This window comes from Cyclopterus lumpus, chromosome 12, assembly GCF_009769545.1.
Source record: "Cyclopterus lumpus isolate fCycLum1 chromosome 12, fCycLum1.pri, whole genome shotgun sequence".
Taxonomy (NCBI): Eukaryota; Metazoa; Chordata; class Actinopteri; order Perciformes; family Cyclopteridae; genus Cyclopterus; species Cyclopterus lumpus.
Genome location: NC_046977.1, coordinates 13,678,101 through 13,701,893, shown reverse-complemented (window position 1 = coordinate 13,701,893; position 23,793 = coordinate 13,678,101). Strand labels below are relative to the sequence as shown.

Sequence of the window (23,793 nt, the reverse complement as noted above, 5' to 3'; positions counted from 1 at the left end):
CATTTAAGGAAACCAGACCTGCTCCAGCAGAGAGTTCTGCTCGTACAGCAGTCTGACCTCCTCCTCCTTCCGGAGCTCCTCTTCCAGCTCGCTCAGTTCTGTGCCTTTCTCCTCTGCCATCTCTTCTTCTTCCTCTTCTTCTTCTCTGGTTGCAGATGAAGCTGGCAGACTGGGAGTCCTCTCCTCTGCCTCTTTCCCCTCCTCTCCTTCCATCTCTTTCTCCAACTGCTCCAGTAAATGTGTGGCTCCCTCCGGCTCAATGGTCTGCAACCTATTTGTAAAAAAAAAAAGGAAATGTCTTCCTTTTTTACACCATCAGCAGCTAACTGAGCTGTGGTTTCTGGTTTAAGACAGGTTTAAAGGCCCATGATGACTTAAACCCGATGTTTTAAGAAGCTGCAGTTTAATAAACTGCACTTGAGGTTTAGTATGAGCCTGGTTTCTGTGTCCTGCAGTTATCACTGAAACTCTTGTAGATGTCACTGTATCTGAGGTTTAACTAAAACATGCTGCATACCTGGTTGAACTGGGGTGCAGTATCAGGGCTGATTTCTACAGTTTAGATTTTAGTTATTAATTTCTCAAATAAACTAGAGACCATCTTGAGATGTGATCACACCAGTCACGACACCATGTTAAGTGTTATGTCTACCATTTCTTTTCATTATTTTCTATGTAGATTATTTTTAGACGAAAACCTGTATCTTGTACCTCTGTTCCTTCAGAACCCTGTATCGCTTCAGGGTGGCATTGCTGTACTGCAGCCTCTTCTCTGGGGTTTCCTCTGGTAGTAAAGTGGGCAGGGTAGGTGGAGGACGGTGGAGATGGGCCGCCAGACGCCGCTGGACCTTCTGGACCTGTTGAGCCTGAGCGTGCAACTGAGACACGAGACGAACCTTAGAGTCCCGCAACGCCACGATGTGTCCATTCATCTCAGCCTGCTTCTCACAGACCTAGTGGGATGGACGGAGACCCGTAAATTAATCTGTTATACATGCAACCATCATTCATTAATCAACTGATTTGTTTCATTAGACTGTTTTCTGTGTGTGTGTGTGTGTGTGTGTGTGTGGGTGCGTGGGTGTGTGTACATTTTCCTCCAGGCCTATCAGCTCTGCTCTCTTCCTCTCAGCATTCATCCTCAGGTGTTTCGGCACCGTAAAGTTTTTGTCTGACTTCAGTTTTAAGTCTCCGATGTTCTCTTTGGCTTCACGGATGGCCTGAACATCCTGCGGATCCTCACTGTCCTTGTTTGGCTTCTCTGCGCAACTGAGACACAAACAAGCCCTCACGATTTTGCACCAGCATTGCAATATTTACAGTAGTAACCCCATCGCCCCCTAGCGAGATAATAGGGCACTACAATGTTTTTAAATATATATTTTTAACAGGAAGCACCATGGCCATAGAAATGGAGGATGCCATGTACATTGAATTTGAGCCCAGAGGACTGAGATGATGTTGTCGGACATGACACTCACAGTCGGGCCCAATCCTGCTTCCTCTTCTCTATCTTGGCTTGAGCTTGTTCAGCTTTCTCTGCAGCCTTTCGGAGCCTCTCGACCTGCCGATTTGTCAGCTGTATTCCTGCTGGACGAGCTTGCGGGCAGCGCAGCACCTCCCCGTCTGGAGAGCACACACAGGCAATAGATCAAGCTCCACATACTTCCACATACTTCCCCCTTATATACTTTATTATGTCAGGAACAAATAGATATCCTACCACCGTTCGACCCTTTTGATTGACTCATCTACGAACTTAGGTTTTATTATTTCTGAACTTTTTTATTTGTATTTTTGTTCATCATATATTGTTGTATTTCTACAATTCAATTATTTTTGCACAATTTTGAACAATGTAAAACATGTCAAATACAGGTGAGGGGCAGAATTATTTTTGATATGTTATGTCTTTGTTAATTGCTTCTGTTAAAAAGGAAGTGCACATTGTTCAAATTCCCAATAAATATAGTTTTCCAAAAAAGAAGGCATGTTTTTGACAGGTGAAACAAACATTTTCCTACTTTCTATGCCGCTGTCTTTTGCAGGATCGGCTCTGGATTTTCTGCGTTCTGGTCCAGCAGCTTTGTGTCCGTCGGGCCAGCTGGGTCTCCTCAGATGTCTGAGCCGGGAGGAAGGCTCTGCGAGTGCCGACAGACAGGAAGTGGAGACTCTATGGTCGGTGCCGATGGCAACCACAGTCACCATGTTGGCCTCCAGAGTGTCCTTGCACCTGAAAGTAAATCACAAGAGGCGTGGGTTTGAGGCTGGAGGCTGGTTGTATCCACCTCCTAACGTTCTACCAACAGGGGCGAAATCTAAATGTCTTAGGATGCCAGTCTGCTGGAATAAATTAATAAATCCCTTCATGAAGGGATGATGGTTTAACATGCTATCCAAAGAAACGTTTTGTTCCATTCTTGATTCAGTTGAAACATGTGGAGTAAACTAGAAAAACGTATTTACCAAAATAACATCCAAAAAGAAAAGAAACGCCACCAATGACTAATATTAACTGTATTGAGGTCCATGATACAGTCGTATCACAGCAGACATCTGATTAATTAGATGTATTTAACTTTGTGTGTGTGTGTGTGTGTGTGCGTGTGTCTGTGTTTCGTCAGTACCAGTCTTGCAGTTTGCTGAGCGCTATGCTGCAGCGCTCCTCCTCCCAGCCCATCTGCTTTCTGACCTCCCTGACCCGCTGGGCCTTGACCCTCTCTGCCTGCTCACTGAAACGCCGATCCAGTTGCAGCTCCTACACACACAAAAACACACACATGTCAAACACACAACTGAGCACCTTGCCCTGACATAAATTAATTCCCTGGAGACTTATCCAAACCTTAATGATGAAATGCCTAACCCTAACCTTACATCCAAACCAGCTCTTAATCCGAAACTGTAATGGTTTAGTTTTATGAGGGCCAGCTTTTGTTATCCCGCATTGAAAGGTGACCCCAATCAGTGTGTTTGCCTGCACTTGAATAACAGGGTTGCAGTTGTTTCCTTTTCCTGTCAACAAGAAACAAGTTGTCCATATGGTAGAGGGGATTAGAGAAACCCGAGTCCTCCTGCTAGACCTACTGAAGGTAAAGATAAACACATGGAGGAAGGCTTTCTTGTATTTTAAATAATTCCACTGACTGCATACTATTTGTACCAACTGAAACAATCAAGAGAGGCATTTCTGATATTAGTCAGCCTGGAAGTTGATAAGAGGACAGGGAGGTCGTGGAGGTCAGGGTTGATGGGAATAAGACGGACAGGCTCCTACGCACCAGTGATGTGTGTGGTTTCTAGCGTGAATCTTTTAGTTTCATACTAAAACTAAACTGCAGCTGCAACAGCAAACCACATGACGTGTGCGTGTGCGTCTATACCGCAGGATTCAGGCGAACATGCTTCGGCATACTCTGGTTGTCATTCATCAGCTGTTTAAACTTCTTCTGGAGCTCGGCCAGCTTCTTGCGCTTCGCCGCAATCTTCAGGCCGGCCTCCCGCCGCAGACGGTCCTTCTGCAGCTTCTGCTTGGCCGTCTCTATGCTGGAGGGAGTCAAGGGAGAGTCGGGGTGGGTTAGAGTTACAGTTACAGTGACACCTAAATATAGATGAAGCTCAATGTCGAATATTATATAATTTAAAAAAATAATCGAATAAAGAGACAATACAGAGACAAATAACGTCCATGAATGAAACAGAAAGTAACAGTGATACACAGTAGACAAGAATAAAGTGAAATTATCTCTAAACAGATCAGTCACGCTCACCTGTAGGCAGCTGGGTCCTCAATGTCCTGGGCTAACGCCTCATTCTCAAGACCCACCTGTTAGAAAAACGTATAAACAAGATGATGATTACTTTTTAAAATTAATATTCATCTACAAACATCCATTTGGTCATCCTACAACAATCTTTTTGTTTGCCCCCAACAGCAATCCACATCTTCTTTGTTTAAAAACTACTTTTTTTACAAATTGTGAAGAACATTGTTTTTCTATATGTGTCACTGTCCTGTGGTTTTCACCTACAACAGATACAGAAAACTAATGATTTATAGGCTGTTTGTTCCCGAAGGAAATACATATGGAGGATGTTGCAAAATGTTTTTTCACATTTAACAAACTCATTTATAAGCTCACATAGTCGTAACCTGGAGGAGCTCATTGTCAATTTCATTTAAATATAATAATATATATAATAATCTGTACAACATATGACACCCTCTATCGAGCCTCTATGTAGATGAATGAAAAAAGTCCACAAAGAACTTTTGACAGTCGACATGCTCACAATGCCAATGGTACATCCTGATGTTAAGCAGGTATATCCTCCCTGTTCACCATCTTGACTCAGCATGTTAGCATGTTGACATGTTGGCTGATTGGTATTAAACAAAAAGAAAAACTGAGGCTGATGGGAAGGTCATTAATCTTGACCTGACAACAGCGCAAGATGAAAAGTTAATGCAAATCGGTCACATAGTTACGCAGCTAAAAATCACAGATGGCACCCTCCCGATGGCACTGGTGTTATTAGAATATATCCTCTGGGAACCATGAATGTGTGTCCCAAATTGTGTGCCAATTCATCCATTATGTGTAGATATATTTCACCAGATATGGGAACATTTTGACCTGCTGGTGGCAATATCAAAGTCCCCAAGATTCAACCTCTGGGGAACATGATCGTTTACAAAATGTCATTCTATGTCCGTCGGTCCATCCAATAGTTGTATAGCGAGTGTCAGACGGACTTTGTTCATCCATAGAGCCACAATGCATAACATGTTAATAAAATGTGGACTGACCCTGGGTGAAGGAACCGTGGCCCTCTTTTTCTGCAGGCCTTTCTGTAGCTCCTCTGGGGGAAGCAGGCTGAAGGAGAAGATGTTGCCGTCATCTCCTGCGGTCAGCACAAAGTGGTCGTCATGGCTACAGCAGATGTGCCGCAGGTGTCCGTACTGGTTGTCGTGGACACTGAGAGCCCAGTAGGCCTGCATGGAGGTGAGGCTGCTGTCGCCAGGCTGCAGAGGGTAAACCCTGATGAAGCCTGAGTGCATGCCGCAGAGCAGCAGCTGCCTGTTGGAGCTACACAGCAAAACACCAGGAGGGAAACATTATAAGATCTTTTTTGTTTTGTGTCCGATATTCACTCTTCTTTTTGTTGCGTTTTGGTTTTAACAAACTCCTGTAAAATATATCTGGCTCTTTAGCAGCAACATGTTTCACGCTGTCTTTACCAGCTATTTAGTAACTGTGACTGTCTGAGCAACTGTGTCTTTATCAGAGCTAGTTTGTTGTCCGTTGCTGCTGAAATCGGGGTTGATAAGAGACTGAAGCAGGCAGTTGATGAGAGTTGACATTATTTTCACATGCAATTTAGTCATCTGATCTTGAAATCATGGTTGAGATAAAGAATACGGATTTGTTCGTTTTCCTCCGGTTACCTGAAGGTGACAGAGCGAATGGGGTCGTCATCTTTGCTGTGGACAGGAAAGAAGGCGAACGGCTCATCCTGCCGCTGGTCCGGATCCTCGTCCTGCATCTCAGAGAACTTACAGTGATACAGGAAACCGGAGTCAAAGCCACCCTTCAGGAGAAATGGATTCAATCGTTAAGGGAAAACCAAACGTCCTCTGGGATTGTTTCTGTAATAAGTTATTATCATTTAATCTTTTTTAAATTAAACTTTGGGCCTGGGTATTGTTTCTACTTACTATGTACTCGTTAAGTATGTTCATATTTGAGACAAAAAATAAATCTGTGGTGGAATTAGTTGGAAACAGCCATCATGTGTGTGGTTCTGTATGAAATCATGAAATGTCAGATCAAAGAATAAGTGAAGATTACAACTGCTGAACATCTGAACGAACATTTGAATACTTTGGGACAATTCTCAGGCTGAAAAAAAACTCCAGTGATGCCATGAAGAAGATCCGCCAAAGGTTGCCTTTTTTACACAGGAACAAATACTGCCAGTATACAGTAACGCTGCCCGGCTGTGAGTCATAGAGAGCATGCTGGCATTCCAGAAGCAAAAGAGGCGTAACTTGTAACAGAAAATTCATATCTAAGTACTTTGAACATCCTAGTTATTATTTTACTATTAGTTATTATAGTTCTTATTTATATGATATTTTATACATTTTGAGATATAATTGCGCATTGACAGGAAATACATAGTATTGTATTGTGGTCCTAACTAATGCTGCATTAGGCTACCTTCGAGGACATATTTCAGACTAAAGGCTAGTTATGTATGGACGGGTTGACCAATTATGTCGCCTTCGGGAAAAAGCCGATTTCTGGGCCAGTGGTTAAGTGAGGGATATAGTTAGTGGCGTGTGTGTGTGTGTGTGTGTGTGTGTGTGTGTGTGTGTGTGTGTGTGTGTGTGTGTGTGTGTGTGTGTGTGTGTGTGTACCATGGACAGCCAGAACTGGCCAGGCTGTGAGTAGAAGCCACAGTAGAGAGGACTTGGGGGGTCAGGGATGTAGATAGCGGGCAACTCTTCTTCCTCCTTCTCCTCTCTCTCTTCCTTCTTCTTCTCTTTTATGACTTGACGTCTTGCGATTTCCTCCTCTCTCTGAAATACACAAACGCACAAATTAAAATGCGAGTGATCTAAACCTGACATGGAGTTGGTTATTTCCAACAAATATCATGCAGATATCCTTTTTTTTTTTATTTAAGAAGAAGAAGAAAGTAAATTAACAACAACAAAAATACTTGAATGACACACAATGAGTAATTTTGGTGTTGATTATAAACAAAACATACACTATGACATTATCATTAACCATTAACCTACAAACCAAATAAGACAGACGAAGCCCAGACCTTGATTCGAGATTTGATACTCCTGAATCTGAATGATCTGCTGGGCAGTTCAGCCAGCTGGAAGGTTTTGGTCGGCCTCTGGGCCTCTGGATCAGGACTGTGAACCTCGACCACATGACCGCTCTGACACAGGATGAGCAGCCTGCTTTCAGTCTGGGTGAAATGGTAACAGAAATCGGTTGAATACATGAGTTTCCATCACAGAGAAATTTGGGTGCACAAGGACGGGAGACCTGACTTACGTGGGAATGAGGGGACCACTCCAGCGCCTGCACCGGCCCAGGAACGTGGACAAAGCCAATGGGGTTGTATTTCTCCCCGACGGTGAAGAAGAACACAGTGCGGTCACAGCTCTGAGGGGGGAGGGCGGAGGTGAGAGGACAGAAAGGTGAGAAAAGGAAGAAAAAGAAAGGAAAAAGTGAAACAAAAAAATGTATATAAACTTCACAAAACACTCCACCAGGGGTAATGTCGACCAGATTACAGATAGTATGGAAATAATTTTACCTAAGTCTGAATTTATGTGAATTTAGACAAAACCAAGCAAGTTGTTGAACCCTTGTGTTTTTATTTAATCTTGCAAAATAAAGACGGAAATTGTTTTGTTTCTGTCAAAATGAGCGTTTGACCCGTGACATCCATGTGTGTTTCATGCCATCATGATATTGAGGGTGAGGCAATATCAAGAGCTTGTCATCGCTTCTCTACCGAGAAAAATCATATTCGTCATTACCATAGGCTGAGATCACCTGCATCAACAAAAGCTGTCAGATTAATTGTCTTCTTTTTGCACACAAAAACCGACACATATTGCTTGACTACCAAAGAAACTTCCAGAGTCCACGCTGACCATAGCTGTCGTCCTTAAAGAAGGAGCAAAATACAAGCCCACTGGTGGCGAGCGTTAACACTCAAAAGATATATTTTAAAACACAAATGTTCCCGAAACCAGGTGTTTTTCTTGGAAAACCTCTTACCCCCGTAGCTAAGATCTCTCCATTTCGTTCATATGCAATAGCAGTTACATGGGCATTATGGGGTTTGAAGGCCTGTTTGAGGCGCAGCTTGGCATCTCCTTTGGGGCTGCGCCCGGTGACCACTTGCAGCCTTTGAGGGTCGTACAGCTCCAGTATCCGGACCACCCCGTCCTCGAAGCCCGTCACCAGTAAACTTCCACTCTGGTTCACCTAAAGACAAAATGCCAGAGCCTCACGGGTCAGTTATCTGTGAGTACTTACTCGTCATAATTTGCAGCATGGACACATTCTCACATGGTTTCACCCACCAAAGGTGGAGCCCAGCTGAGAGCAGTTCCTCCCTGATTGAAGCGACTGCTGGTCAGCTCTCTTTTGGCCAGGAAGTCAAAAACTTTGACTGAACCTGGAGATCAGGGACAGAGGCAGGCAGAGTACCTTTTATATATCCAGTGTGTGTGTATTTGAGTCAGTGTATTTGCAAACATGTACGGTGGGTGCGCAGGTGTGGAAATGCGTGGCTCGCACGGTCGAGAGCGGTCGTGGCCATCAGGTGAGATTTCCTCGACGCGACCAGGCCCTGGATCGCCCCGGAGTGGAAGGAAAACAGGCACTCTGGATCTGGAGTCTGCACACACAGATGATACACCGACTGTTTCTTCACTGGGAGAGGACACCACGTTTATCGTACTCTTTTATCATGACATGTGACGTTACAATATGGTCTGCTATCAACAGAATATATGGAACGGCGCTACAGTACAAAATTAGGATGCACAAAGAAAAGAGGTAACTATATTCTGTCACAGTTACAGAAAAGAAAGACGTAATCAGATTACCAATATGGTTAGTAAATATTCAGATTCTTGGCAGCATTACAATTTCAAAAAACCTCACACAATAGCTTCTGACTTGATTTCTGGTCAAGTTACTTTGACATTGCGATACTTTAATTATGTTACTGAATACATTTTAAATTAATGATTGTATCGGAGTACTTTCTTCTTTTTTTACATTGTAGTTTTCCATGAAGACTGGACAATATTCTATTATATAACTACAAACACATTTGTATTCATGTATAGAAACACTTGATCTGGACGGTGGACCAAGTTGCTGACTGAATTTTTGGTGTGATGTGACACTCCAATAGTAAATTGTCATGCGAAGAAAAGGTATATACATGGTATATACCCTGTTATTCATCGATAAATACACTGACTTTTTAAAAAGGTGCAGATCAATGTAAACGATTTTCTCTCCTCACACAAGTTACAGTCAGCACAGCTCAGAAAAGATAACAAAATTTAAAAGATCATCAATGGAGGAATGTTAGAAATGACACACTAGCTGACCAAGAATGGAATACTTAATACACATAACAACTCTATAAAACAAAACTCACCGTGTAGGTGAATGAAAGATCCAGTTTCCAGATGGCTCCGCTGGAATCCTATAAGACCAAATAGTGGAGGGATTAGGTTTGGAATTGTTTGATCCAACCACAGCTGGATCATGTATTGCAAATGGTGACCTTTGACCTATCGCCCTCTGACCTGAGCAAAGCAGATGAAGGAGTCAGGCAGGGAGCTCCTCACCACAGAGGAGAGGCAGACGTTGTGTCCAACCACCATCTCATTCATGGGCTCAAGCTCAAACCTGCTGCTGTCGCCGGTACTGTCGGCAGTGTCGATGCTCTCAAAGTCCCAACCCTGCATGGGGCAGAGGGGGAGGGTTACAAAGTCATGCCGGTTACAGACAACCTCCATCTGGGTCATCATCCCTGCTCGGTTAGGTTCATAAGGAATGCCAACAAGGCATACAAATTAAATGCTCTCATTTAAATAAAAAGCCTCTTCATATTGGAACCAAATTACTTTATCTGCCAACGTTTTTGAGTCCAATACTGAGAGACAAAATGCTTATTAATCCACCACTGAACATAGTCGACCGTTTATGGAATATTTTCTAAAAGGCCCCAGCTGTGTTAGGAAAGGAATGAGCCACAGACAGGTTAGGAAAGGACTACCTTTGTTGCCATTGATGTGTTCATGGAATTTGTTCACAATACAGAAAGAGGACAAACCAAAAAGGAGCAGCAGACAAAATTTAATATCACAATGTTTATGGCCACAAAATACATGTAAATATAATGTGACCGCCTTCAGAAGATATTTGGTTGGACAATAACTAAATAAAAATGGATAAAACTAATAACAATGTGGAAATTATGACAAAACAGTCACACATGCTCAAAGTTTAGTTTATCAAAAATATTTTTTTAAAAACAAATGATTACAAACTTGACAGACGCGTTTTTTAAAAGTGAAGCATATTGAGGATATGTTATTGCAAGGATCTCACCCGGACCACTCCATCAGAGCCAATCGTCATCAGCTGTCCGTCTTCCAGGGCGAATGGCTGGACCGTCCCCACGTGGCAGTTCCGCCCCTCCTTACAGCAAATCTCCACCTTGATGCCATTCCCATCCCACAGCAACAAGTTGCCCCAGTCTGAGCCAGACACCACCTGACAGGAGGAGACAAAGGGCGTCGAGGGTCAGAAGTAATTGTTTGTTTTCTTAAGTCTTATAGAGGATTATCGAATCCCAAATATACAACAATCCCACCACAAAAAAACAGTTGTTCTTCAGGAGCTTTCGATCAATTTATTCATCAATAAATGCTCAAATATTTGTTGTGCTTGTAATTTTACTTTTCCAAACGGGGAAGGGATAGTTCAGATTTTGTGGGTTTTTGTATGACCTACTCATCCATAATCTGTGTAAAGTTTGGAGGAACCGACAGGAGTACCAACACGGAAACTAAGCAATAAACGTCTGTTGAAGGGGGCAGCAGCAAACCGTACTTTAGCCACTGAAATGAAAGACATCCTTATAAGTTTAAGTGTGAGTTCATATTTAGAATAGAATATTTTCACCTGCTCTACCTTGCCTTCAGACAGCCCACTCTGCCTCCTTATCCATCTATGCTCTCGCCAAAAAGACCAGACTACTATGAAAAAAACTGTAATTTTACCTCTCAAGACACCAGAGTCACTGGTCTACCGCTGCCTCGATTGGTTAGTTTGCTTGTGTTATTGTGTGCCTTTGAAATCATTATTCACTGCAACATGGCAGATTTTGTGAGAGTCTTCCATACATTTCGAGGCCTTCCTGACTTTTGCAAAAACCCAACCTGTCAGACCAGCAGGGCACATACCTTTCCATCAGGAAGTTCCACATAGCCCTCAATATCAGTCGCTGCAGTTTTCCCAAAATGTCCCATAAATCCTTGCAACTTAAGGCCTGTGAATGTGCTCGCCATTTGCCAGAACCTGGGAGAGAGAAGGACGGAAGGTATTTTCATAAACAAACTTGTTTTTTTCAGGGGATTATTCAGATTCTGATGCCTGAAGTAAATTCATAGCAGTGCTTTAACAGAGTTGCAAGGTTTTAGGAGGATACAGTATGCCATTTACTTGATGTGTCCAGATCCTGATGATGTGAGCAGCATCGGGTTGTATTGGGAGAAGCTGACTTGGTAGACCTCCTGAGAAACAGCCTTGCAGCTCACCATCACCTCCTCCTTCCTCCAGTCCCACAGCGTCAGCATGTAGTCGGGTGCGCTCCCCACGCCGGCCAGCAGGCTCCCGTCGGGATTAAAATCCACAAAGCTGTATGCCCGCTCCGTACCGCCTACACACATGAAGAAGGTTAAAATATTCTCTTAGACAAAAAATCTGAACAAAAGTCGATCTCAATGCATCTTGGTCCCATTTACCTCTGAGGATGCTGAATGGTCGTAGCGAGGGATATTCATATACTATGATGTTGGGCTTCGTTCCCTTCTCTGCTACAACAAAGTACTCCTTGCTAGGGTGTGCCTTGACACACACACACACACAAATTATTTTCAAGCAATAATCAGTGATACGTTTTGTCTTCACATGCATGTTGATTCAGTATATTGCAAATTCGGATAAAACATTTGTATGTATGGGTATTTCTGTGAAATTGTATTTTACTGAATTAATGACCTAATTTTAAATCGTAAATCACATCGTATCATATATTTTAGGCAGGATCACGGAGCATACTCTTGGGGATGGTCATAAATGCACCTGTAAAACCAAATCAAGATAATTCCTAGTTTCCAAATATAAAAATAACTTTTCAGAAAAGTTGTAATGTAAAAGAAAGTTAAAGTTAAGTTACCAACTGATTCATGGTGATATTTATTGGGTATGTTTCGCCCTTTAGTCTCTTGCATAATGTATGGGATTTTACAATACATATCTTTGTCTTTATTTTATTGAGGGAAAAAAACATTCATTTACAAAACAAATTTATGTATGACTGTTTCCAGTATTTTCTGATTTATGTAATGATAAGGGATAAGGGAGTACTTGAAATGCACAGGGGGTACATCATTGAAAAAAGGTTGAGAACCACTGTCAGGTGATCTTAGTGATACTTTAGCAATGCCTTAGAATAGTATTGCAATTTTGATTATAAAACATGCAGGTTGATACTGCAGTATTTTCCTCTAAAATAAAGCACAGTCAAAGTAGAAATCCTCAAATCGCTACTCAAGTTACAGCTACAATTTTTAAAAGTTGCACTTGAGTAGGCCTGTCTGTTTATCCATCTCATTAGCGCCCCCTGCACTCACTCACTCACAGACAGACTGGAGCCTCAGGGTCACTTGTCATTTGACGTGTAGTTTGGCAGCCATCTTACCGTAATGGAGCCGATTCCTCCTCCGCTGCAGGAGCGGAGGTATCTCTGCTTCTTGGTGGAAACGTCCAACAGGACGAGCAGGTTGCCTGCTATGAAGATCAGAGTCCTGTCATCCAGGAGCTGCAGGTTCCCCCTGCGCCCACTGTCATAGCCAAAGGAGTGACTGAATACACGGCGGATTAAGGATCAAGATCTGATTCACCAAAGCATCACGCAAGATTTACTTTAGATGTTCTCTCACCACTTATTTGCCAAACACGATGAGAGAAAGTCAGAGGAGATGTGGCATACAATAGTTTTTAATGAGACTCAAGTCATTTTCAAAGAAGGATACGAGAGGTGCAGGAGGTTCTCTGGGATTTCAGAGTCAGGTGTGGTGGACGGTCTGGAGTGAAGTTCCTCATAGTTGTAGTACATGTCTGCAGAGCGCCGCTCCTTCGGTCCCTCTTCAACCTCCTGCTGCTCCACTGGTGTTCATTGTGAGGAAAGAAACATTTGAAGAGGTCAAAGTTCTCTGACACTTGGAGTGTGCAGAGCAACTTTATAGTTAGACTTGGAGAGGAGGAAACATTGGAAACATGACAGCAGCTTCCAGCCGCCGTCATGTTAATTTTTCTCTCAAGAATTACAGTTTTAAAAACTGAAACATAGGTATTCATATATGGATTAACTGGGATGTATTTCTCTTTCAGAACGCAGCAGTTTTGTTTGTTTTTTTAGCTGAGAGGCTTTAGTTAAGTCTGGTAAAATAACCTCTAAACTTCACTCTACACGAAGCACGAAGGGACAGAAGATGTGGTTAATGAGATATTGCAGACTTTACTATATTGTACTATCCAACAAACAAACAACAACAACAACAACATTATATATATTATATAATAATAATAATAATACTTTATATAGCACTTTTCTAGACACTCAAAGTCGATTTACATAAGGCATAGACAAACAGAACAACACTAAATAGAAAGACAAGGAGCAAACAAAACAAATAAACAGAACATTTCGGAGAAAAAATTAGAAAAAAAACAGCAGAAGCTATCCGGAAGAGTCATGTAGTGGAGGGTAGGGCGCAGGGGTTAGCAGGTGAAGGCGAGTTTGAAGAGGTGTTTTGAGTGCTTGAATGAAATATATAGCGATGGTATAGAAATATATAGCGGTATATATATATATATATATACTTATGTGTATATATATATATATTTATATATATTATATATATTTATATATATATATATATATATATATATATATATATATATATATATATATATATATATATATATATATATATATACATGTTGGAGTTTGCATGTTCTCCCCGTGGCAGCGTGGGTTCTCTCCGGGCTCTCCGGCTTCCTCCCACAGTCCAAAGACATGCTGCAGGTTAATTGATCTCTAAATTGCCCATAGGTGTGAATGTGAGAGTGAATGGTTGTATGTCCCTACATGTGCCCTCGATGGACTGGCGGCCTGTCCAGGGTGTCCCCTGCCTTCGCCCTATGTCAGCTGGGATAGGCTTCAGCGCCCCCGCGACCCTAATGAGGATAAGCGGTATTGAAAATGGATGGATGGATATATATATATATATATATATATATATATATATATATATATATATATATATATATATATATATATATATATATATATATATATTAATAAAACTCATTTGATCAGTTGGAGGCTATGTGTTCCGCCCCTCCTCAACTGTGATTGGACGGCTAACTAGGTTGACAGTGACGAGCGGAGCGTTTTACCCAAAGTTAAAATATTTTCCCACTGTGGGCAACTAGAAAAAAACCTGAATTCAGAATAGACACTCAGCGCAAACTGCTGTCGTTTGTAGCATTACATAAAGCGCTCTAATTGAAAATAATATTTTGGGGAAAAAACAACCGCTTTGATGGCGACGTTACCTTCAACGTTTCCCTGTGACGCTGTCGGTGAGGTCTCCGTCCGCTCACCAACAGAAGTTGTGTTTTCCTCCAACATTTCCGCTGTTAATGTTGAATCAACTGCTTGTTCTCCAATTTTACCAAATAGCACCGCAAGTGATAATAAAGCACAATAAAACGTTAGCAACTAACGTTAGCTAGCATTGCACTTTAAGTTATTCTGTGTAATTGCACTTGATTAACTAGCTAGTTAACGTCCGCTAGTCCGTTTTAGTTTGGAGGCGTTGCCAGGCAACAAGGAAAGTCACTCCTCTGGAGAGCCTGCTGGTTAATGTAGTTATCAACCTTTTTTTTTTTCATTGCAGATGCTTTTTTGTTGTTGTTTTAATTTAGGATAACAACAAAGACAACCAGAGCCAGTGTGGGACATGCGGAAACATTTTCGGGAAACATGTCGCAAATGGAAAGGGTTAACACTAATAATCCACTTCAGAGTTGTCGCTGTGACGTTACAGAAAGCGTCCTCCACGTTTGCGACAACCTACGCTTTACGACAGCAAAGGTTCAGTTTGATTGGACGTCTTGTGTCGTAAACCGCGCCGGTCACAGAACGCATGGGACTGAGCTGGTACATCGTGTGTGTGTACGCCTGAAATGTAAGTTACACCGGTAAAGAAATATGTATATTGTGTTATCGTTCGTATTACTGGTGCGGATAAACCAAAGATTGGAGTTATTGACAGTAATGACATGTGTTGACATCAAACGCATTGTTTATTTATGCTGTAAACTAACTAGGTTATTGCTTCCGTGGGAAAAAAGAACCTATACTCTTAACATTGCCTAGGTGAAGTCGTGATATAATTAAATTAACTTAACCGCGTGACAAGTAACCTCACCGAATTACCAGCAAAACGTACTTAAGTATCAAAAGTACTCGGTGCCTTAGTTTCCTCAGGGTGTTACCGTATCCCGGGGTTGTTTAGCTGACGTTGAATACTAGACAGATGTAGCTAGCTAGTTTCTTGTTGTGTGGGGCTTTTAAAGAGTGCCTCTTATTGTGTATGTAACTGGAAACGTTTGCGAACTAAATCTCCCTCTGCAAAGTCTCCTTGAAGACGCTAACGGATACACATTGACTTCATACCACATGATTGTATCTAAAGTTACGTCTAACGGTAACTGCCGTGTGTGTGTGTGTGTGTGTGTGTGTGTGTGTGTGTGTGTGCGTGTGTGTGTGTGTGGATCCTTAATTTCTAAATATTTTTTTAAATCTGATTTATGAAGTAGCCAAACTTATTATACTTATGTGCCTGTATCGATTTTATACAGTTACTTGGTGGGAACAGTCCTGTTTTCGATAACTCTAACGCCCTTCATGCAGACAAAATCCAATCAAACTCTCCAGCTAGCTTGGTCCAACTATTTAAGTTTAAGATACTTACAGCAGCGATGACTACAAAACTTGATCTCGTAATGTATGATATTGTGTTTGTTTTCTTCTTAGCTGAACATACAGCTCAGACTAAATAAATAGGCCTGGAAACTTGTGGGGCGTTGGTCTGTGAAATCTTTTTTAGAGCCCAGATTACTTATGGCTTTCTGATGTTGTCCTCTTCTCCATGTTCCTCTGCAATGCACACTAGCATGGAGGCTAAATCAAAAAAGAACTCTTCTCCGAAAGATGGAAAGAAGTTCTCGCAGAAAGGAAAAGGTAAGCTGTCATAGTTTACATCAACCAGCGATTTACACCATCACTTTCCACCAGGTTTGTCATTGACATGTCTTTCTCCGTCCAGATTCCATGGGGACCAAACTTGGCGGTAAGCCAGGTGGTAAGAAGCCCTACAAACCTTTCAACAACACAGAGAGAAAGGGCAGGCCGATGGCTGGCTTTGGCGGCAAGAAAGAACACAAATTCCCTTCCTCTAAAGCCGGCATGGGGCCGCAGAAGAGGACAATGCCATTTAAAGCAAAAAATGAAGAAGAGGGTGAAGGTGAGAATATTTTTATTTATTTGTTATAATACTTCCTGGTCAGATTACAATGTGGTTTTGCATATTTCATTCCTTGACATCTCATTGCTGCTGAACATTTTGACCAGTTAGCGGTTTCACTGACAGACCTCTTGTGCTTTCATGTCACATGACGGTAAACTAAATCTAACAGCTTCCTAGTAACAATTGAAAAAATACACAAAATATCCAGTAAAGATCGAAATACTATACACAAAAACAAATGGGATATTAACAACATAAACATTATCTTGTGATTGGTCGCCTGTTTCGCTGTTGTGCTCAAAGCAGTCTTGTCTACACTTAATTTGCAATGTGAAATCATTTTAAAAGGATTTCTGTCTGTGTGGGATTAGGTCCGGTGGCCAAGAGGACGAAGAAAGGCGAGTTTGATCCGAAGAAGAAGGAGCTGACAGAAGAGGAGCTCAAGAAGAACAGGCAGCAAATAAAGAAGGATCTGAAGAATAGCAGACAGCATGCGGAGAGGAAGGACATGTTCCAGATCATTTGTCAGTGCAAAAAACTGTGGGGAGACCTCAGGAGGTACGCACATGCATGCACGCACACACACAAAAAGTGAGAGTTGAATCTTTAACTTTGACCTCCTTTGTGCCCCTTTTTTACCATTTGTAAATTAAAAAGAAAGTGACCAATAAATGTAAACATTCCTCTACAGACCACATATTTGTTGTAAAACTACACGTCGCTCAAGAGGGAAGATATCTCAGTCATGTTCGTTAAAAGGTCACAGACGGGCAAAAAGAGCAGTGACCTTTTTCCTGAAACGGCTCTGCCTATTCCACTAACTCATCCTGTTTGACATCTGCACTCTTCAAATGTCCTCAAAACAAACATAATTAAACTCGAATGAAACATCAAAGTAAGGCAATTACAGTAGTTTCACATATGTGCCACCATGGGTAACATACCTCTTCCATTTTCAGTTTCAAGGACCACTTTGGTACTAAGACCTGGTTAAGAGAGGAACTGAAAGCAAATCTGGGTTGCCTTCGAACCCCTTGTGACCGCACCAAAGGAGGGCAGATACAAGAAACTTAAAATTAGGCTCATTATCCTCCCTTCCAAATGATAAACCAGGAAAAGGCAATGCACTGCACACAAAAACTCAATCCCACCGCATGTCGGGTTGGAATCAGAATTATCTGGCCATGGCTTAATTTTGCAGCTCACTTTATGGTCCTCGGCACACGCCGGTTTCCCTGCTGGTACCGCCAAAGAACTGAACCAAATGTGGATATTTTCCACTAGAAGGCTGCCCGGCTCCAACTTTACTCCTCCACACAATCAAGACCAAAATTCCCTCCCAAGAAACAATTCTTGTCCTCTTTGTTCCTGGGCCGCACCCCCTTGCTCTTGTGGGGGCGCTAGATGATTACTGATGACTTGTAGGAGGTTAAAGTAGGGTGGAATGAGCGTGACCTAGTTCACCAGACTAAACCATCTACTGCTCATGCAAACGTATTCTTCTCCTCACATTTGTGGCGATGTCACAATGTTGTTGCCAAAAAACGCAGGCTGGTCACTGATGATCATGATGATGGTGGTTTGCATGTATTAACAGGAAGAAGTGCGACAACGAGTTGAAGATTAAACTGATGACAGAGCTTCACGATCTGGTCCGCGGGAAGATCAAACAGGTGAGTCACTGTCTTTTCATCCGTTTACTACAGCGTTGCTATTTTGTGCATTCTCTCAGGAAAAAGTGCTCACTAACGCAACTGAGTGGCCCTTGAGTGGAACAAACACATTTGTAAGTGGCCACATGCCCCAAGAGAACAAATGTGTTTTTAACTTATATTTTAGGCAGGATCATTCTAGTTTATTACAACTTGGGTCTTATTTTCATGGGTTTGTTCATAAGTTATTATGGATTCACCAACAAAAAAAAAGTGACGGGTCATAAAACAAAAGGCAGATTCACACCTTGTTGTACAGGGGGAGAAAATGGTGACCCAACTTATGTTTTGGCTTCTCCTTTTGGCCATCCTCTCTGACTGTGCCCTCCTGCCTCCAGATGGCATTCGCTCACGACTCTGTGCGAGTGCTGCAGTGTTTCATCCAGTTCGGCAGCCATGAGCAGAGACAGGAATTGTTTGAGGAGCTCAAAGGTGAGCCTCCACGTTTTGTGCTTCTTCATCTGCTACCTTTCTAGCCTGCTGTGGTTAGTTTCCTCTGTGGCTGAAGAATCAACTTTTCATAGTTTAAACCTTTTTATCGATGTAGCTAATACAGTTTTCTTTGCCGTACGAGTAGAGCAGCTAATGCTAATTAACAAATCTTAACCGTGGGTGCTTTGTTGTCTCCCGCAGGCGACGTCGTCGATTTGTGTAAGTCGCAGTACGGCAAACACGTGGTGAAGAAACTGCTGATGTACGGGTGAGTCAGCTCGGATTGGTTTCTTCTGCAAACGTCCACGTTCCAATCAGACTCGCATTTGGTTCAGTTTAAAGATATCAATGTTATTTAAGTTGTGTATGTGTGTATCTATTTTATCTGCAGGAACAAGGAGCTGGTGGCAGTTGTGATGAAAACATTCAGGGGTCACGTGCGCACGATGCTTCGCCACGCCGCGGCCTCGTCCATCATCGAGTACGCTTACAACGACAAAGCCGTGCTCGCACAGAGACTTATGCTCACCCAGGGGCTGTACGGGAACACCTTCACCATCTGCAAGGTACAGACACACACACACACACACACACACGTGTCACGGTATTTGACAATGTCGATGGTACCGTATTGGATCAAATATGGTTATGTGTGTGTAATATCTGCTGCTGTGGACGTTTCTCTGCCCCTGTGTCCAGTCGTCTGTGTGCAAAACCATCGAGAAAGTCGCAGAGGCGAACCCGGACAAGCTGAACAACATCATCGACGAGATGAAGCAGATCCTCACACCCATGGCTCAGAAGTAAGACGAGAAAACGAAAGCAAAGTCGCACGCTCGGCACTTCTGGTGGCCATTTTTCAACTGTTTTCATCTGCGTCAAGGGACGAAAACGGAGGAATAGGAGGGGGAAAAGAGACGTCTATGTAAAAAAAATGTACACCATGCGACTACAACCTTTGCTGTTGTTGCATTTCAGAGAACAAGTGATCAAACACTCTCTGGTCCACAAAGTCTTTCTGGACTTCTTCCTATTGGCACCCGACAAACCGAAAACGGTAAGAAGCGCTTGACACACATTTGAGTAGTAATCTATTTCCCTAGTAATACTTTTAGGAAGGCTACATGCAGTGTGCTGTAAAATACATACAAATGCAGAAATTTGACCTTTTGTAGATGACAAATATTACAGTTTTGTAGCAGCACAACATTTTACAGTAAAGGACAGGTTGATGTGTTTATTAGGTGCTCACTGTATTTACCAATGATGTGTTTCCTCTTTGTTGTGATGTGAGCAGGAGATGATCGAGTCGATCAGAGAGTCTGTCGTCTACATGGCTCACACACACGACGGCGCACGAGTGGCAATGCACTGTTTTTGGCACGGAACAGCTAAGGTGTGTGTGTGAACACACACACACACACACAAACAAAGAAAAATGGCTGTCCAACCAGTGCTGATGGTAAATGTAGTCAATTGAAGCATTGCACGCGCTATATAGACAGACAAGTGGACTTCTCCTGCTCGCAGAGCCGTGCAGGCAGTGCCTACATGTACCAGGGTGCACTGCGTTATCTTCTGGCGGCCGTAGAGTCTCTGGCGACCAAATCTTCTTGCACGACTCATGCAGCTGCAGCCTCGGTCTCTCCGCTGCATATTCTCGCACCACAGGCTCCAATAAATACGGCGGAACATTCAGACAAAATGCAGTAGTTCTTCCAACGACGCGCAGGAAGAAAAAAACGATTGCGATGCGAACTCTGCTTTTTTCTGTCAACATGGCTCACAAACGAGGTATTTCTAAAGACTACATTTACCATCAACACAGATTGGATATCCACATAAAAGATGGTGAATTGTCCCTTCTTTTTTTAAACTCATTGTTGTAAAAAAAATATCCATCAGACTGTATAATTAGTAAAGTTTTTTTACTTATATTTTCAGGACAGAAAAGTTATTATCAAAACTATGAAGACCTACATTGTGAAGTTTGCCACGGTGAGTTCTCAAAGCTCCTCTCATTGATAATGCAACTGAGCTGTCAATGCTTTATGAGCTCATTATTTTTTAGAAAAGATCAGAAACTAAATGCTGATTATTTACCACGAGTCATTTGTCCACAGGGAGAGTTCGGTCACCTGGTTCTTCTGGCCATGTTCGACTGCGTGGACGACACCAAGCTTGTCAAACAGGCCGTGCTCTCAGTAAGTGTGAAGTCATGTGGTCTGATGACAAAGCACGAGACTTAAGAAGTCAGTGAGAAAAGCTGATGTTAATGTTAAAACAATTAATAATCTTGTCTCACCTGTTCAGGAGATCTTGTTGTCTCTGGATGAGGTCATCTGTAATAAATATGGTAAGAAGGTTTTGCTGTACCTGCTGAGTCCCAGAGACCCTGCTCACCTGCTGCCGGAGATCATCAAGGTGCTGCAGCAAGGAGACGGAAACACACACAGGTAACGGACTCCATCTTCCAAACCAATCCTGTCGCTGTTAAAGCTACGAGCAACGCTTCTGACTGCTGTCAGTACGAAAGGGAAGGAAGTACAATGTTCACTGCCATGTATTTTTATTTCTCGTGACGTAAATACACTGATGCGTTCCCCTCGGCCGAGCTTGGCATCAACAAGCGCCGTAGTGCTACTGTAGTTAAGCTGGCAGTATCGAGTGTAGACGCACGGCTCTTCTGCGCAGTGATCCGGTTGGCGGATGTAGTTCAGAAGAAAGAAAATAGTTCTTCCATGATTATCTTGTGTAATGGGGCGTTCACACCAAACGTGTTGCGAATCTTTCGCGCGTCTGGATCCCATGTAAAGTCAACGCGTTTGGTTGCAAAATTCGGCGAGCGTAGCGATAGATGCGTTTCGCACGTTGCGAAATTTCGCCAGAGTTGAAATATTTCAACTTCCAATGCGAAAGTTTCGCACCTCAAACCGAGGACAATCTAGTTATGTTATTTTGGCCTCACAACTCGACAAAACAAAAGCATCTAAAGTGCTAATTTATAATGACCGGAATAGAAATGCCTCCTGAAGGGAAATTAATCAGTTGGCAGAGTATTCAAGGTCCAAGCAAATGATCGGCTCCGCGTTCCTCCATCAGTAAAAAGGACATGGCCGTTCGGAGGAAGGAGCTGCTGGAAGTCGTCTCCCCGCCGCTGCTGGATCATCTCCGCGACAACGCTGCCACCATGGTGACGGACAAGGCGTCCAGCGTCACCATTAGTGACATCCTGGCGTCGGCCTGCGGGGACCTGCGGCCCGCCATGACAGCCGTGGCTCAGCTGGCCAATCACGAGTTGGTACCAGGAGGGACCAACGGAGAGGTGTGTGTGTGTGTGTGTGTGTGTGTGTGTGTGTGTGTGTGTGTGTGTGTGTGTGTGTGTGTGTGTGTGTGTGTGTGTGTGTGTGTGTGTGTGTGTGTGTGTGTGTGTGTGTGTGTGTGTGTGTGTGTGTGTGTGTGTGTGTGTGTGTGTGTGTGTGTGTGTGTGTGTGTGTGTGTGTGTGTGTGTGTGTGTGTGTGTGTGTGTGTGTGTGTGTGTGTGTGTGTGTGTGTGTGTGTGTGTGTGTGTGTGTGTGTGTGTGTGTGTGTGTGTGTGTGTGTGTGTGTGTGTGTGTGTGTGTGTGTGTGTGTGTGTGTGTGTGTGTGTGTGTGTGTGTGTGTGTGTGTGTGTGTGTGTTAGGATGGAGGTTTTCCTCAAACTAATGTATTTCAACACAAGGGGCAGTTCTTCACGCTTGAGTTTTTGTTCCTGCTGCAGCTTCACATGGCGGAGCATCCAGCAGGACACCTGGTGCTGAAATGGCTCATGGAGCAGGACACAACGCTGGCAGAGGCCGGCAAGGAAGGTAAAGGCACGGCTAGGATCAGATTATGGCAGCATGCTATGAAAATGAACTTGGAGAGACTTGGAGTCACTGAAAAACTTCCCTTGGCAACTGTGATATAAAATAGAATCACGAACACGAGGAAGAATGTTACAGTGCGTTGCCTGTATGCCTCACACTTTCGAGTGCATTGAAATCAGTGAAGACAAAGACGACAAAGTATGACTTCAACAGTAACCGTGTCTCCCTTCTCTCAGAGCGGTTCGGCAGGATACTGGTGGACACAGTGGGAACAGACAATCTGAAGACCTGGGTCAAGGCCAACAGAGGAGCCATGGTGCTCTGCAGGTCAGTGTGAATATATACACACACACAAAAGAAAATCCGATTACATCCTACACTGCTTTTCCATCAAGGATCAGATAGACACTTTTAGTGTTTGTGTGGCCAGGATAATGTTTTATTTCTCTAGAGTCCTTTCCATAATATCAGACACCTAAAGTGACCACAATATAACTGATTATAAACAAAGCGTTGCACAGGCCAACCCAAAGATGGAGCCCTTTATCTAGAAATGGGTAACAACACAATCAAACAATGAAGCCACGATATCACACATAATTAGTTCAATGTAGGAAATCCTATTTATTGGATAATATTTGGATATCTGGCCCCAAGCTGACCTTTGTGACCTTTGCCTGCGTTTCTGTGTGCAGCCTCCTGAAGAGCTACGACAAGTCTGTGGCCGCAGAGGTGAAGGCGGCGCTGGAGTCCATCAAAGCGGAGCTCAGCAGCATTGGCAACAATAAAGGAGCTGAGATCCTGCTGGAAAATCTGAACAAGTAGAGACTTTTGATTCCAAAACAGACTTGTGATGTTAAAAGGCATCACTTCCTGTGCAGCAGTGGGTCTTTTTTTTTTTACCAGAAAACGCAGACAAGACTGCGAGCGTTTTACAGGAAGTGGCTACAACCTGAACCTGAAGCACCGTTGTCAAGTCCGTCCCTGATGTGGAGAAGCGGACATGAATTTGTGTGTAAATGTTGAGAATTGTACCTGAGTAATGAAACGAGGTGACGCTACAAGAAAACAGGTTAAAATACGCAGATGCCTCTTGTGTTCACATAATGTAATTCAATCAAACTCAATATTTTTCCACATTAAAAGCTTGGACAAATAAAACCCAAACCATTGCTAAATACAAACTACAGTTTTTCTTGTAATTTAAACTGCTGCACATTGTCCATTAGTCCCGACGGTTTGTGCCACCTTTTTATTTGAACATTTTATAGCTTTCTGAATGGTAATTGTATCAGACGAAAAGAACATGTATGCAAATAAAAAATTGTATGTCTAAAAAACAAAA

At 42.8% G+C, this 23,793-nt stretch overlaps 2 protein-coding genes across 2 annotated transcripts in view; one reads left to right on the top strand and one right to left on the bottom strand.

Moving 5' to 3' along the window:
* The window catches only part of LOC117740093 (cilia- and flagella-associated protein 44), a 22,097-nt gene extending 7,441 nt beyond the window's left edge, over positions 1-14,656 (bottom strand). Inside the window, 25 exon segments of the mRNA XM_034546262.1 lie at positions 19-271; positions 712-953; positions 1,092-1,269; positions 1,482-1,626; positions 2,025-2,233; positions 2,628-2,758; positions 3,384-3,546; positions 3,771-3,826; positions 4,811-5,090; positions 5,450-5,592; positions 6,425-6,586; positions 6,841-6,993; positions 7,083-7,193; positions 7,818-8,027; positions 8,126-8,220; positions 8,343-8,442; positions 9,220-9,267; positions 9,371-9,526; positions 10,179-10,343; positions 11,036-11,150; positions 11,295-11,511; positions 11,597-11,699; positions 12,556-12,718; positions 12,890-13,022; positions 14,478-14,656. Of these exon segments, the coding sequence (XP_034402153.1) occupies positions 19-271; positions 712-953; positions 1,092-1,269; positions 1,482-1,626; positions 2,025-2,233; positions 2,628-2,758; positions 3,384-3,546; positions 3,771-3,826; positions 4,811-5,090; positions 5,450-5,592; positions 6,425-6,586; positions 6,841-6,993; positions 7,083-7,193; positions 7,818-8,027; positions 8,126-8,220; positions 8,343-8,442; positions 9,220-9,267; positions 9,371-9,526; positions 10,179-10,343; positions 11,036-11,150; positions 11,295-11,511; positions 11,597-11,699; positions 12,556-12,718; positions 12,890-13,022; positions 14,478-14,553 (3,807 nt within the window). The 5' untranslated portion in view covers positions 14,554-14,656.
* Positions 14,317-23,793, top strand: pum3 (pumilio RNA-binding family member 3). The gene is made up of 18 exons (XM_034546263.1): positions 14,317-15,112; positions 16,103-16,170; positions 16,256-16,453; positions 16,828-17,014; positions 18,054-18,129; positions 18,507-18,600; positions 18,802-18,868; positions 18,992-19,166; positions 19,300-19,403; positions 19,579-19,657; positions 19,898-19,996; positions 20,545-20,598; positions 20,724-20,804; positions 20,914-21,056; positions 21,703-21,925; positions 22,361-22,448; positions 22,685-22,775; positions 23,144-23,793. Exons 2-18 carry the CDS (start codon positions 16,104-16,106, stop codon positions 23,271-23,273), a joined length of 1,956 nt encoding a protein of 651 aa, XP_034402154.1. The 5' UTR covers positions 14,317-15,112; position 16,103; the 3' UTR covers positions 23,274-23,793.

Coding starts and splice junctions, on each gene's coding strand:
- pum3 (XM_034546263.1), top strand. CDS start 16,104: ATGGAGGCTAAATCAAAAAAGAACTCTTCTCCGAAAGATGGAAAGAAG. Junction 16,171..16,255: donor GTTCTCGCAGAAAGGAAAAG/GTAAGCTGTCAT, acceptor TTCTCCGTCCAG/ATTCCATGGGGACCAAACTT. Junction 19,658..19,897: donor CACCCGACAAACCGAAAACG/GTAAGAAGCGCT, acceptor TGATGTGAGCAG/GAGATGATCGAGTCGATCAG.